The sequence below is a fragment of the Saccopteryx leptura genome, chromosome 2 (genome assembly GCF_036850995.1).
Source record: "Saccopteryx leptura isolate mSacLep1 chromosome 2, mSacLep1_pri_phased_curated, whole genome shotgun sequence".
NCBI lineage: Eukaryota > Metazoa > Chordata > Mammalia > Chiroptera > Emballonuridae > Saccopteryx > Saccopteryx leptura.
In genome coordinates, this window is record NC_089504.1 from 296,527,981 (window position 1) to 296,541,882 (window position 13,902).

The following is a 13,902-nucleotide window of genomic DNA, read 5'->3' on the forward strand; positions in this document are numbered from 1 at the left end:
AGGGAGGGAAACAGATAGGATTGGGTAATGCGGCATTGTAGATAGTAGACTTCTGGGGGAAGCCATTGTTCATGCACAGATACCACCAAGCTTGACCTCAAATCTCAGTTATGTGCTCTTTCCCTGAAGTAACTTAGAACTACCACCTGTAATAACAATAGATTGATAGTTATGAGAATAGCTCTTAATCAAATGCAAAACCTTTATCTAGTTATTTATCTAATTCTTGTCTTTAGTTCATGAAACTCCTTGTCTCTTTAGAGTTTAAAAATAAAAATGGGCCCGGCCAGTTGGCTCAGTGGTAGAACGTCAGCCTAGCATGTGTATATCGCAGGTTTGATTCCCAGGACAGGAGAAGCAACCATCTGCTTCTACCCCCTTTTCCTCCCACTCTCTCTCTCTTTTTACCTCCCACATCCATGGCTTGATTGATTCGAGTGCATTGGCCTCAGGCACTGAGGATGGCTCTGTCCAGCCTCCACCTCAGTTGCTAAAAATAGCTTGATTGCCAGTGGTCCCAGATGGGCAGAGCATTGGCTCCAGATGGGGGTTGCTGGGTAGATCACGGTGGGAACACATGAGGGAGCCTGTCTCTGTTATCTCCCCAATAGTAACATTTAGAGCTATATTTTATCCTCTTGGGAAAAGAAAGAGAGCTTTAATTAATAGAAAGTAGTGGCAATAACTTAAATGTAGTCAGCTGATAAACCTATAGCATTTAAAAGAAAATAAAACATTTATTTGAATATCAACCATTTTCAGACTATTTAATTTATATTCCTACTAGAAAATATAGAATTTGATTCTGTTCTAATTTTTCAAAGGCTTAATTTGGAATGACTTTAGTAGCTGAATATAAAGTCTGATGATATTTGTCTCATACTCCTACATTTAAAAACAAAGCCTAACAAGTTTTTTTAATGTTAAACCACAGAAAAATCCATCTGACTCTTTATCTGGTTTTTGATTTGATGGTTAAATTATGTAAAATTTACTGTGCTTCTAAACAGGTGAACATCAAGAGGTTAAGAGGGGAAAATTAAATATTTGTTTATTTTTCACCCTGTTCAAAACATAGCAATGTGTATTTATAAGTCACACTTTATATGTCTGAATTTTGTGTTGCTTTTAAGAAACTCAGGACCTTTCTCTAACAAATATTATATGATACTTTTATGAGGTCAATGCTCTGAAATTTGGTGGAGCATTGAATTCTGCCAAATATCTGAGTGAGTGTTAGTGTTGGAAGGTCTCCATAAATTTTCATCTCTTTAAGTAACTTGGTTAATCTGCTTGGATGTACTTGTGTGAGTAAAACTATGTTAAGGGAACAATCAAAAATTTTTCACAGTTACCTTATTAGTCCTATTTTTTATTCCTTTGCAGAGAATGGGACAGAGAGCTGGCATCAAAGAAAAATCCCAAACTCATTAATGCCCTTCGGCGATGCTTTTTCTGGAGATTTATGTTCTATGGAATCTTATTATATTTAGGGGTAAGGATCTCATTTGTAAGTTTATTATGGATTATTGTTTGTAAGTTTATAATTACTAAGTTAAATTCAGCCAATTACATATTTGGGTGTGTGTAATATTTTGAAATCACATCTGCATGCTGAGTTGTTTCAAGGGAAAAGAACAGAATTAAAATATTTGGCAGTGAGGTACTCTCATTTACTTAATCTTGTACACCTTATGATGTAAAGCGAGCACCAAGCCTGAAAATCCAGGCTTCCCAGTGCTTATGTGCCATCCTGGACGCTCCTGAGTAGGTGTCAAATATGACCCTGAGCTATTAATTTTTTACATCACCAGAACCTCGCTTTGGATCCTTGATTGTAACCTATAAAAGGCAATGACAAATTGTAAACTTAATTTGGTCTTCAAGGAAAAGTAGTGCACAAATTTGCTTTGGATTGTGAAGTATCGTCTGGGTGTACTTGTATCTGTATTGATCTTCACGCTCTGCAGAGTTAGTGGTGCCCTAATGTCTACAAAAGGGATGCCATACAAGTTGCATTGTTTTAAGAATCTGTAGTTCAAACACAACAGGAAAAATACATTTAAAATTTTATCTTGACAAAGATGACCGCTTCTATGTCCAGAACGTTTTGTGCTACTCTAAATAATCTCTTGGAAAGGTGCCTCTGGCTTTGAAATTATCTATCTATCTATCTATCTATCTATCTATCTATCTATTTCTATAAAAACTTGTAACAGTTTGGGGGTGAAAATATTTTGTTCATAAATATGAATAAGCTAGCTGAAGACTTAATTATCTTTAAGATATCTTTGAGGCAGTATTTCTCATGAGAATACTCAGATCTTTGGAAAAGAATTTGATACATACCTTCTGGCTCTATTGACTTAATTTTTAAAAATATGTTTTGTTAGTTGTTTAATGACTATATTCTATAGATTTTAATTATTGTATAAGGGTACAATTCACTCTGGTTGTATCATATAAAAATGTAACATTCTCAATAAATCATTGTTGGATTGAAGTAAATGATACTTCAAACAAATGTTTTTACCACTAAGACTGTGGTGAAAATAACTATAGTCCCTAGTCATATTCTCCATCACACGCTGCTCCTGGTGACAACTGAATAGAAGAAGCTGGAAGAGAGGCCTAATTATCAAGCCCCTTTATTCTCTGTTTGGCTTGTGTAATAATTTATCCACCAGCCTAGAAAGATCATGTAAACAACAGCACACACCTAAACATGAATGTTTAGATGATACACAAACATTTGTAGAAGTTTTTTTTTTTTTGCCCTGGTGTACACAGAACCAAAAATAAACATGATATAGTTTAATATTTATTGTACATAATCCATCCCAGGTTCAACATTAAGCCCTTTATGCAGATTATTTTACTTGATTCTCCTAATAAATCCACAGAGCAGACATTACAGAAGAGGACATGGAGAACCAGGGAAAGTATATAACTTTCCCAAAGTCATGCATACTGTAAATTTGAGTGATGGCCAGGTCTCTCGCCCCAAAGTCTATGACCCTTCAACTACACCAGATTATACTTGCTACATAACTATTTTTATAATGGTTGTATTTAGGTTCTCAAAAGAATGCTGACTCTACCAGTCTTAGGTCTGCTGAGTTTCTTTACACCTTCTCAGGAGACACAGGTTAAATAGAAGCTTAAAGGTTGAGAGCTCTTCCTCACCTCAGGGGCAAATCTGAAGAAAATTCACTGCAGAAAGCAAGATAGGGGGAACCAACTGGAATCTTCTCACTTACTTATACTTAGGGAAGGAACTGTGTAAAATCCACCCAAGACCCAGTAGTGTTGAGGGTGAAATGTATAAACAAAATAAACACCTAGGAGAACGGAGCGGGTGTAGAGGACTTCGTTTTAAACTTCTCAAGTTTAAAAATATCTCAGCCAAAGGAATCTTAAGTCCCTTGGTGGGTGGAGTAAGGGGAGAGGAGCTGTTGAGCTAACCTGAGCCCTGGGCTACAGGTGTGCGAGTGGTGTGTTAGAAGGGCAACGTTTGTTTGCACCAGCTCAGCGTCTGCAGATAACCAACAGAATACTGGGGAGGGAAAGAATGGATGGCCTAGCGTCTGAAGTGTAAGGCGAGAAGGCACGGAGAGGAACCCTAACAGGTGCGGTGGGGCAGTGTGGCGAGGCTGCAGGTTTCCCACACTTGTCACAGAGCAGAGACCTCGCCGACCGGGATCCACCCGGCACGCCCACCAGGGGGCGACGCTCTCCCCACCAGGGGGCGACGCTCTGCTCACCAGGGGGCGATGCTCTGCCCCTCCGGGGCGTCCCTCTGCCACGACCACAGCCACTTTAGCGCCTGGGGCAGAGGCCAAGGAGCCATCCCCAGAGCCCGGGCCATCTTTGCTCCAATGGAGCCTCGGCTGCGGGAGGGGAAGAGAGAAACAGAGAGGAAGGAGAGGGGGAGGGGTGGAGAAGCAGATGGGCACTTCTCCTGTGTGCCCTGGCCGGGAATCAAACCCGGGACTTCTGCACACCAGGCCAACGCTCTACCACTGAGCCAGCCGGCCAGGGCCAACACTACTCTTGGTAAAAGATAGACATACTTTCAAAATATCCTGTACATTCTTAGTTCCTCTAAATAGGTTAATTGTGCTATAATGTTTGATTGGTTTCAGGACTGATAGAAACAGCACTATAAAATTTGCTGTTGACCACGGGAGGCTGAGAAAAAAGGAAATGTCAGCATGAAGGAGTTTGTCTTTCTGCAATATTGATGTAATTTTAAATCATATGAGCTACAGCCTCTCATTGCTAACTATGTACTTGTTTTTTCTTCATTTGACTCAGTGGCCAGATTTCAACATTGCCTTTAACATCTAAGACTCCCAGAAGAGAAACTGGCTGTTGAAAAACTGAGTGTGAGAGTCAGTTAAGGATAGGTAGAGAGAAGCCAAGTGGATGGAATTGTGTAAGCAGATTACTGAGAGAAAATGATTATCACAATACATTTATTATGATAAGAAATTCAAAAGTGTTCACTCAGAAATACTCTTAATTCCTAGGCAGCTCTGGGCATATTTCCATCATCAAATTGCAAGACATGTCAGTACAACTCGGGTCAAATTGCTTGTATTCACTAAACCCTAAGAAGTTTAAAGGCATAAAGGAGAAGTCCTAACACTCGTGTTGTTAGAGTGCCCAAGTCCCACAGTCTGTATTGCAAAGGGAAATCTTTGCCCCTTATGATTTGACAAAGACATTGGGTAGGTGTTTGAGTCCCAGCACATTGCTCAAGAAGGAAGAGTGTTTGGGGCATTCTGCACATAAGAAATCCCCGGCTTAGATGCTTGGGCTTATGTATGTCTCTTTTACCTGAATATAGCTAGCTCTGGTAATTCTTCTAGATACCGGTTTTGTAGGATTTATTTTTCAGATTCCTCTCCCATCCCCATAATCCCCAATATCTAGCTCCCTCTTTAACCCCAGCAGTGACTTTTACATGGTCCATTCCCTACATTCACCCCAAGCCCTGAAAATATCCCCTGCCATCACCGCCACCTCTAACACACGGGCTGCCCTTGCTAGTGCTACCCATGGCATTCTATACTTTCCCCCAGTTCCTGTGACAAGAAGAACTGGAAATTCCTGGTTGTCCAGCTTTCTTGGAAACATAAGGAAATTTTACTTCAGTTTGTACAACACCAGTAGCCCCACCCCAGATAATGTGACTCGGTGGGTCTGGGATGGGCCGTGGGATAATAAATAGTATTCTCTGAGCAGGCTCCCAGGTGACTCTGATTCAGGTGGACGAGCATCGTGGTTATCACTGAATGCATTTGACTTTGGCTAGACTCTAAGGTGAGAGGGCATTGGGGGTGGTACATATAGGGAGGGCTTTTTAGCTTGATTTTTTTCTTAATGATGATACTTAACAATATTTAGTAATATCTTAATATTAAAAAATTTAAAACATAGAAATGAATATTAACTATTTTAATGACCAAGGGCCAACTTTTATTTGCATATCAGATCCTCCTCCCCCCATCTAGCAAACTTACAGAACTGATTATGGAGGTGTCAGGTGGGACCCTGAAATCTGCATTTCTCAAAGGGTCCTGTATGAAGATGCTGCTTGTGCTGCCACCACATCATGAGCAGCAAGCCTGACAGGGTCATGGAAGAAGAGAAAGCCTCGTTAGAAGAAATAGTTGTGAAAACAGAAGTAGGCAGATCATGACCAAGGCACCCCGAAGAAAAGTGATAGGAACCCCACTGTGACTACAAGTTGGCTCAGAGCTTGTGGAAAGAGCCAGCGCTAACCTCTGTGTCTTCCTCCAGCGCTAACCTCCGTGCCTTCCTCCAGCGCTAACATCCGTGCCTTCCTCCAGCGCTAACATCCGTGTCTTCCTCCAGCGCTAACATCCGTGCCTTCCTCCAGCGCTAACCTCCGTGCCTTCCTCCAGCGCTAACCTCCGTGCCTTCCTCCAGCGCTAACCTCCGTGTCTTCCTCCAGCGCTAACCTCCGTGCCTTCCTCCAGCGCTAACCTCCGTGTCTTCCTCCAGCGCTAACCTCCGTGCCTTCCTCCAGCGCTAACCTCTGTGTCTTCCTCCAGCGCTAACCTCTGTGTCTTCCTCCAGGGCTCCCTCGCAGCCAGTACAGAGTGATAGTGAATATCACCTGTAATTTTAAAACAAATGAAAAAGGAGGAAATGATTAGGAATAAGATTCAAGTAGTAAAAACAAAACAACAATAACAGATGCATCAATAAAAAAGAAAAAAGAAAAAAGAAAAAAGAAAAGAAAAAGGAAGTAAGAAACTAAAAGGAAAAAAAAAAGCCCTTTGGAGGGAAGCAGATAGATAAGATAGATAGATAGCAGGTGCATGGAAAGGACAAAGATATACTAAGAAGGACTCTTTGTTTTTCAAGACTGCAGCATGTTCATCTCTTCCGGTAGAAATATTTGGTTTCAAAAGTACTTTTTGAACAGAAAGTTGTTCAGAGAGCATTTTGCGTTAAAGATGTTTTTGAAGTCTAATTTAGAGACCCAACACCTCCAAAGGTAGAAAATTATATCTGAGCCAAAATGTGTCTCCTGTTCTTCCATGTGACATTTAGAACACAATAGATTTGTAAATTAGGAAGTGTCTGTGCCCATGTACTTGCAACTTAAACTGGATATGACAGGGCCCAGTTCTCTCATTCCTGGTAGGAACATGGTGCATCTTTAGTTCTTGTAGCTAACCAGTAACCCATCATGACTCATGAACGCGATGTAGTGAAATCAAGTAAAATATGTGTGATGCCCTAAAGCACGTGTTTTTTCTAAAAGTGGAGCATTTTTTTCCTCAGCTTTCCTAGGGTATGATCATGCTTTGATTCCTCAGCCTGTTACAGTATCTTTGGACAAATAGAACTTGTCTGGACCTCAGTTTCCTTAACTGTACAGGTCAAGGGGTGACGGCAAAGAATACAGTCTCTATAATCACTTCCACTTTTTAAATTGTGTCTATGATATGGGGCCTAGAGAAATGGTATCTATCTTAAATTACAGTGATAGTTAACTTATAACTTGACTTGGCGGGTTGATGTTGAGCTAATCACAATGCTTGCATTGATGATCAACAACTGAGAGAGAACCAGGTCACTTTGTAACATTTTCATTTTGATTTATGGTCAGAAATAAGAAAGGGACCATGGAGTCAAGCCATTTGGTTCAAATCCCACTTTTACCACTTATTAGCTGTGTGACACTGGGCAACTTATTTAAATTCTCCTTCTCTGTTTCTTTAATTATACAGTGGAGATAATAGCATATACCGGTATTTCATAGTATTATTGTGAGAATTAAATAAATTAGGCAGGTAGAATGGATCTGGGTACACAGCAAGTGCTACAAAAAGTTAACTCTTACTCGATCTCTAAGTGGAATCTCTCCCTACCTGCACAAATACTAATATTATTTGTATTTACTTTACTTGTATGTCTACATATGCTGTAAAGCAAGGTGTAAAGTACAAATTTGATATTTATAAGAAACAAGAAAATATGTTGCTAATATTTAAAAATAATACCTAGATTCTTAGCGTTACCTCAGAAATTAAAAACAGTATTTTAACATCTCTTCCACACTACTGCTGCTGTATTAGCAAACCTAGGAACATTGCGTTATAAAACATGAAGAATGTAGCTTAGATGTCTAGTGAAGATGTTGCCAGTAATAGTTAGTGAATCAATAAAAATTAAAAGAAAAATACCAAAAGTAATATATTTTACATTAGACCTTGAATCTAAAAACATGCTTCAAAGATGGACAGGTACTGTGATACCATTTTTGAGATTCTGTTCTTGTTGTGGCATGCATTTATACTTGGTTTTTATTTTCACCTTTATTTTTTTTTGAATTTATTGGTTTTTAGAAAGGAAGGGAGAGAGAAAGAGAAACATCAATTTGTCGTTCCACTTATTTATGCATTCATCGGTTGATTCTTGTATGTGCCTGACCGTGCATTGAACTCACAACCTTGGCGTATTAGGAGAGACCTCTAACAAACCGAGCTACCTGGTCAGAGCACATACATACATATTTGTAAAAACTACAAACAATTGTGAGAATGAATAGGGTTTTTTTTTCTATGCTGACTATGCATTTTTATCAAGTAGTATAAAACCAAAAAATTACCATCAGACTCTAGTGTATCAAGGTAAACAAAAATTGACACGTGTTTACATAGTCAAAGCAGACTCTGAAGCCCTTCCTTTAGTGTATAAGCCAGTACTTTTGTATTTTCTGGTAAGTTCTGGGGGTATAATTATGTGTGCTTACTTTCTTCCATTTTTTGGTATGTGTGTTTTCTTTTTATCATTTATGAATGATTGTAAGTTATAAAATTTTCTACTCAAAATTTTTTTTTATTCTTTTAAGTATTTTTATGATTTTGAAAGCAATCTGATGATTCCTGATAAATTTGATGTTAATCTCTCCCCCCATAGGAATATGTACTTAATAGAGGGGCTGGGTCCTTCTGTAGTTCATAAGTTTGATGATTGGGTGTTCACACTCTTGTGTGACATATGTCTCTCTTAAATCTTATTATGACATCAGCACACTGCCTGTCCGATGTGAAAAAAATAAAGGGGGTAGACTATTACTTTATATAAAGTGTTATAAATCTGCTTCTCCTCTAAATGTATGTTTTTAAATTTCTATGAATTTATTTGAGCCAAACTAACCACATATGCTAGGAGCAAGATCTCAAATGTTCCAGAGAATAATATTTTTGCAGCTTCTTTTATGCATGTAAAACTAAGGAGGAAACAAAAAGAAGATTACAAGGAGGTGAAAAAAGCAAGGTGGGGATTGGATTGAAGGATAGTTAACAAGACCATGTACTTTCTTGAGGCTGGCTTATTTCAAGGGTATGTTAACCTAGATGCACAGAAACAATGGACAGGGCTTGCTTAAGGCAAAGATAAGCCTTTTACTAAAAGATTCTATGTCTGGGGTATGACTACCCACCATTACCTTCCTATTTAGGAATTTATGATCAGATCACCCTGTGAAGTTACTTTCCATAGAAACCTTTTCCCTTCTTTTTTCATTCACAGTTTCCCCCTTTTAGTCATAAGTTTATCAGAAGGAGGCACTGATGACTAACCTTTTTGTTCGAATAGTGTGGTCTCACAGTGCTGGAAAAGCTCATTCCTAAGAAGTCTCAATATCAGCATCATCTTGTTGACCTTTAGAATAGGGCAATACAACAACCATAGGATTTGAGGTGAGGCCAGATTTTCTCAAAATAGGAAAGGCAAGAAAGGAAGGTAGTCAGGTCTTATGGCTTTCATTTTTGAACAAACACTTTGGATCATTTCTATCCTTCAACAGTCATGATTATTTTGCCTTCTCCCTCATTTTTCAATGTTTGGCATCTAGTATAACATTTACATAACCCTTATAAAGCATATTAAAAGTTATCTTATACATATTCAGTAATCATAAATGGTTGGACTATAGAGAAAAACCCAAAGAACAATTATAACTATTAGGACTAATATCATTGGCAGACAGGTCAAGACAATCAGACTAAATGGATTCAGAATTTAATATCAATCCATAGGTATACAAGTCTTGTTGACATCTTCGGATAGCTCTCTGCCTCTGGTGTTAATGGCTTCTTCTAGTCAAGGAGTCTTTGACATTCATAGACAAGGGTAGATGTCTGTTCATGGTTAGACTCCTGATAAGGTAAGAGAGTGTCTTTTATTTGATATTCTTTCCAATAAACAAAATCTTCATGTGGCAGTAAGTGATCTTTAAAGTCCTTTTCTCTTGGAGGCCAAATAGCTTGATTGGTTAGAGCATTGTCCTGAAACACAGAGGTTGCAGATTTGATCCCTGGTCAGGGCACGTACAGGAACAGATCAATGTTCTTTACTCTCTCACTTTCTTCCTCTCTCTAAAATAAGTGAAATAAACATTAAAAAAATAAAAATAAAGTCTTTTTCTCTTGGGATCTCACTGTGAAAGAAAGCAGATACCAATTTGGCATTTTCTTGAAATGACTCTATCAAACCTTGGCAATAGTGTAAGATGTTTTCTTTTAATAAGGTTAGCTCAGAAGTTACTTCATCAATGTTCAGCTTAAATGCACTGTGATGCATTAAGGGATACAAAAACTGAAAAACTTCCCAGAGCCTGGGAAAACCTAGTGGCCATTTTGGGTTTCCCATTGCCTTGACTATTTGTTTAATTTACAATCATTGCTCAGCCATACAATGTACCCTAGATAGTTTTAAAATTTTTAAATTTAATTTTATTATTATTATTTATTATTTATTTATTTTTTTTTGAGAGAGAGAGAGTCAGGGAGAGAGAGAGAGAGAGATAGGAATATCGAGCTGCTGCTATATGTGCCCTGACCTGGGAATCAAACTGGCAACAGCAGTTCAGACGATGCTCCAACCAACCAAACTATCTGGCCAGGACTTAATTGTTATTGAATTTTAGAAAGACAGAGAAAGGAAGGAAGAGAGAAGGGTGGGGGAAGGGAAGCATTTGTTGTTCCACTCAGTCATGCAATATTTGGTTGTTTCCCATGTGTGCCCTGACCAGGGATCGAACCCACAACCTAGTTTTGGAACGACACTCAAGCTGCTGAGCTAACTGGCCAGGGCTAATTTTTATTTTTAATTTATTGTGTTGACATAGTTTCAAGTGTCCCATTCTATGTAACACCTCACACTCTGCATTGTACCGCTCCATGCCCCATGCAAAGTCTCTTCATAAATGATTGAAAACTTCTGAATTTATAATGATTCCCATGCAATTTAACATTAAAAAACGAATTATTTTAGATATTCTACAAGGCTTTTCTATATATATTGAGGTTTTAGCTTTAAAAACCTCAATTTTTGATGAACACTAAGAAGCAATTAGTATTCATTAGGTTGGCAGATTTATGAAAAGATTTTATAACTGCTAGAAACATGTTTTATAGGCATTAAAGTCAGTTATTAACATGAACTTATTTTTGTGAAATCCAGGCAAACTGAAGACATGTCTGTTTTACTTAAACCAATAAACTTAAGCTAGCTTTTATTTACTAAGGATTAATCTTAGATCACATAAACTTGAAAAACATTTGAGTTAGTTTCTCTATTTCTGAGAAGTTTAAAATACCCAATCCTTACAAGTAGTTGACTTTAAGTTAATTTTAACAATGTCATCTGGAGGTAGAAAACTATCTGACATTTATAACATACATATACAGATATACACAGACAGATACAAACACATAACAGTTGGATCCAAATTTTGTTTTGGAGAGATTTAAAATTTAAATCTGTCCTTGACAAGTCAAGTTGCAAATAACCTTCCCTTTTTAAAAATAAGGACAGCCATTGTAATACCTCAAAGAATAGGATTGACATCTAAACATCATCAAAGTTGATCTGTTTCTCTAAACCCTCTTTTTGAAGCTTCCAGAGACCAAGTAAACATGTTTTTCATTTATTCTGCATCATTTTATAGTTGGTTTTTTAAGATTGTTCATGAAAAATTAATTTAGAAGTGTCAAATAATACACATCTTGGCCATGCAGGCATTAATGGGAGGCTGACTATGGTGAGCTTGTCATCCTGTGAGGCATGAATTTTTATGTTAATTTTGAGATCTGCAGAGTCTGAACAAAATTCTGTGGAAAACTAGCCCTTATGTGCACATCTCTAGATGAACCAGATGTTGTGAATCTCCGTATAGGACTGCTTTAAGTACTAGAGGTAAATTCTCCTCAGGCAACTCCACAAAGATTCTTAGCCACCTAAGAATCCCCTAGCAAGGCCAACAAGATCTTACCTGGCACTTGGAAGCTTTCCAAGGCATGGGCCCCTCTTGGGGGAACCCATTCCAGGGCACCCTGTCCTTCTCCCTGGGGCTCCCGCTGGCTTCTCCAGGATCAGCAGTGTTACTGCGCTGGACGTTCCTGGTACCCACCTTCACCCCTGCAGAACGGGGGTCTGAGACAACTGCCGAAACCCCATTGGCTTCTCAGGCTGATGAAGCAAGTGTCCTTTCTCTTTCAGAGCTAAAAGGGTTCAGTGTCTCATTTAACCAGCAAAGATTTTGTTCAGGCTCACAGTGAGCAATCCAATTAAAAAGCCAAAATTAAAAGCAACAACCCGTTTCCCCCCTTTTCCTGGGTTATCACTACCCTTATTGACCTTGAAGATTTTCTACGGACAGCTCAAATGAAGTCATGGGCTGCTGCTTAAAGCAAGGAGGCCCGAAATTCTGAGAGAAACTCACCCCAGTTCATCTGAGTGAAGCAGGGAGCTGGTGGGCACGACGGGCAGTTGCTTGTACCTAGCGGCAAGTCTAGGCTTGCTGGGGGTGCTGGTGGGCTCTGCCAAGTAGATGTTGATGTAAGAAATGTCTAACCCTATACAGAATTTTTATAAGAATTTATTTCAGCCAAACTGACATACCTGGGGAGCAAGATCTCAAATGCTCCCTCCACTTAGTGAGAGCCTTTCATGTCATTAGATGTTTTCATATCTAATCATTTTAATATTTAATGAATTATGTGTCTGTATCATAACTGATTTTTATCAATTCTTCATTGTTGACTATTTAGATTGCCTCCAATTTTTCAATATTATAGTATTTTAATTCACATCCATTGAAAGCTAAATTTTAGCAGGGTTTCCAATTGCCTTCCAGAAAAGATGTATAATTAATTTACTCTTTTGATATTCCTGATAAAGAATGAAAATTCAGTCCTCACCAACAAAAGGCATTGTCACTTTAAAAATATTTCCAAATTGCTATGTGAAAAAGAGTGTATTATTTTTACTTTCAGTTCTTAGTGAGTTTAAACAGTTTATATGTGTGTGTATGTGTGTGTATATGTATGTGTGTGTGTGTGTGTGTGTGTGTGTGTGTGTATATATATTATGTATTTGGGTTTTTTTTGTGCCTGTGTGTGAGTTGCCTTTTTCATGTTCTTTGTTTATTTTTATTTTGGTGTGTTTGTCTTTTTCTCATTGATATATAATAGACTATGTTCTCGTTTATTTCTAATGAACTTTTGTTTAATTTTTTTTAACAATCAGTAATTTTGATTTTATAAAAATGTTCTCAAATCTATGTACCTTTTATTGTTTTGTTTTCTACTTTTGGCATCTTACATTTTTTGTTTTATTCTTTTTTTGGCGAGATACATTTTTATTTTATTTTATTTTTTATTTTTTACAGAAACAGAGAGAGAGTCAGAGAGAAGGATAGATAGGGACAGACAGGAATGGAGAGAGATGAGAAGCATCAATCATGAGTTTTTTGTTGTGACACCTTAGTTGTTCATTGATTGCTTTCACATATGTGCCTTGACCATGAGGCTATAGCAGACTGAGTAGCCCCTTGCTCAAGCCAGTGACCTTGGGTCCAAGCTGGTGAGCTTTGCTCAAACTAGACGAGCCGTGCTCAAGCTGGCGCCCTCAGGACCTCGAACCTGAGTCCTCTGCATCCCAGTCCGACGCTCTGTCCACTGCGCCACCGCCTGGTCAGGTGCGAGATACATTTTTAAAAACTTGCCATACCCAAGTATTACATAAGCACGTAACTCAGTTTTTATTCTACTGTAAATATTGTACCCATTTGGAATTTATTTGGTGTATATATGAGATAGAAATCTGATTTAATTTGGCCATGATGGCAGCGTAGGGAAATGTGGTACTTGCATCCTTTCACAACCGCATCAAAATTGCAGGTAAACCACAGCACAACCATCATTTGTCACCACCTGAAACCTAGCTGAACAGAAGTCCTATACCTAAGGACATAGAGAGGAGGCCGTGTTGAGACTGGCAGGAGGGGCAGAGATACAAGATGGGCTGGTCCCACATTCATGTTTGGCTGCTGAGTTCCCCCCAAGAAGC

At 38.5% G+C, this 13,902-nt stretch overlaps 1 protein-coding gene and 1 non-coding gene across 3 annotated transcripts in view; both read left to right on the forward strand.

The window, feature by feature from the left end:
- CFTR (CF transmembrane conductance regulator) overlaps positions 1-13,902 on the forward strand; it is a 188,888-nt gene that overhangs the window by 41,358 nt on the left and 133,628 nt on the right. For both annotated transcript variants that reach the window (XM_066362550.1, XM_066362549.1), the window contains exon 3: positions 1,387-1,495. In XM_066362550.1, coding sequence (XP_066218647.1) covers positions 1,466-1,495 — 30 coding nt within the window. In that variant the 5' untranslated portion in view covers positions 1,387-1,465. The remainder of the gene's footprint in view (positions 1-1,386; positions 1,496-13,902) is intronic.
- LOC136396199 (small nucleolar RNA U13) lies at positions 8,490-8,593 on the forward strand. The gene has a single exon (XR_010749597.1). It is a non-coding gene; the product is annotated as a small nucleolar RNA U13 (small nucleolar RNA).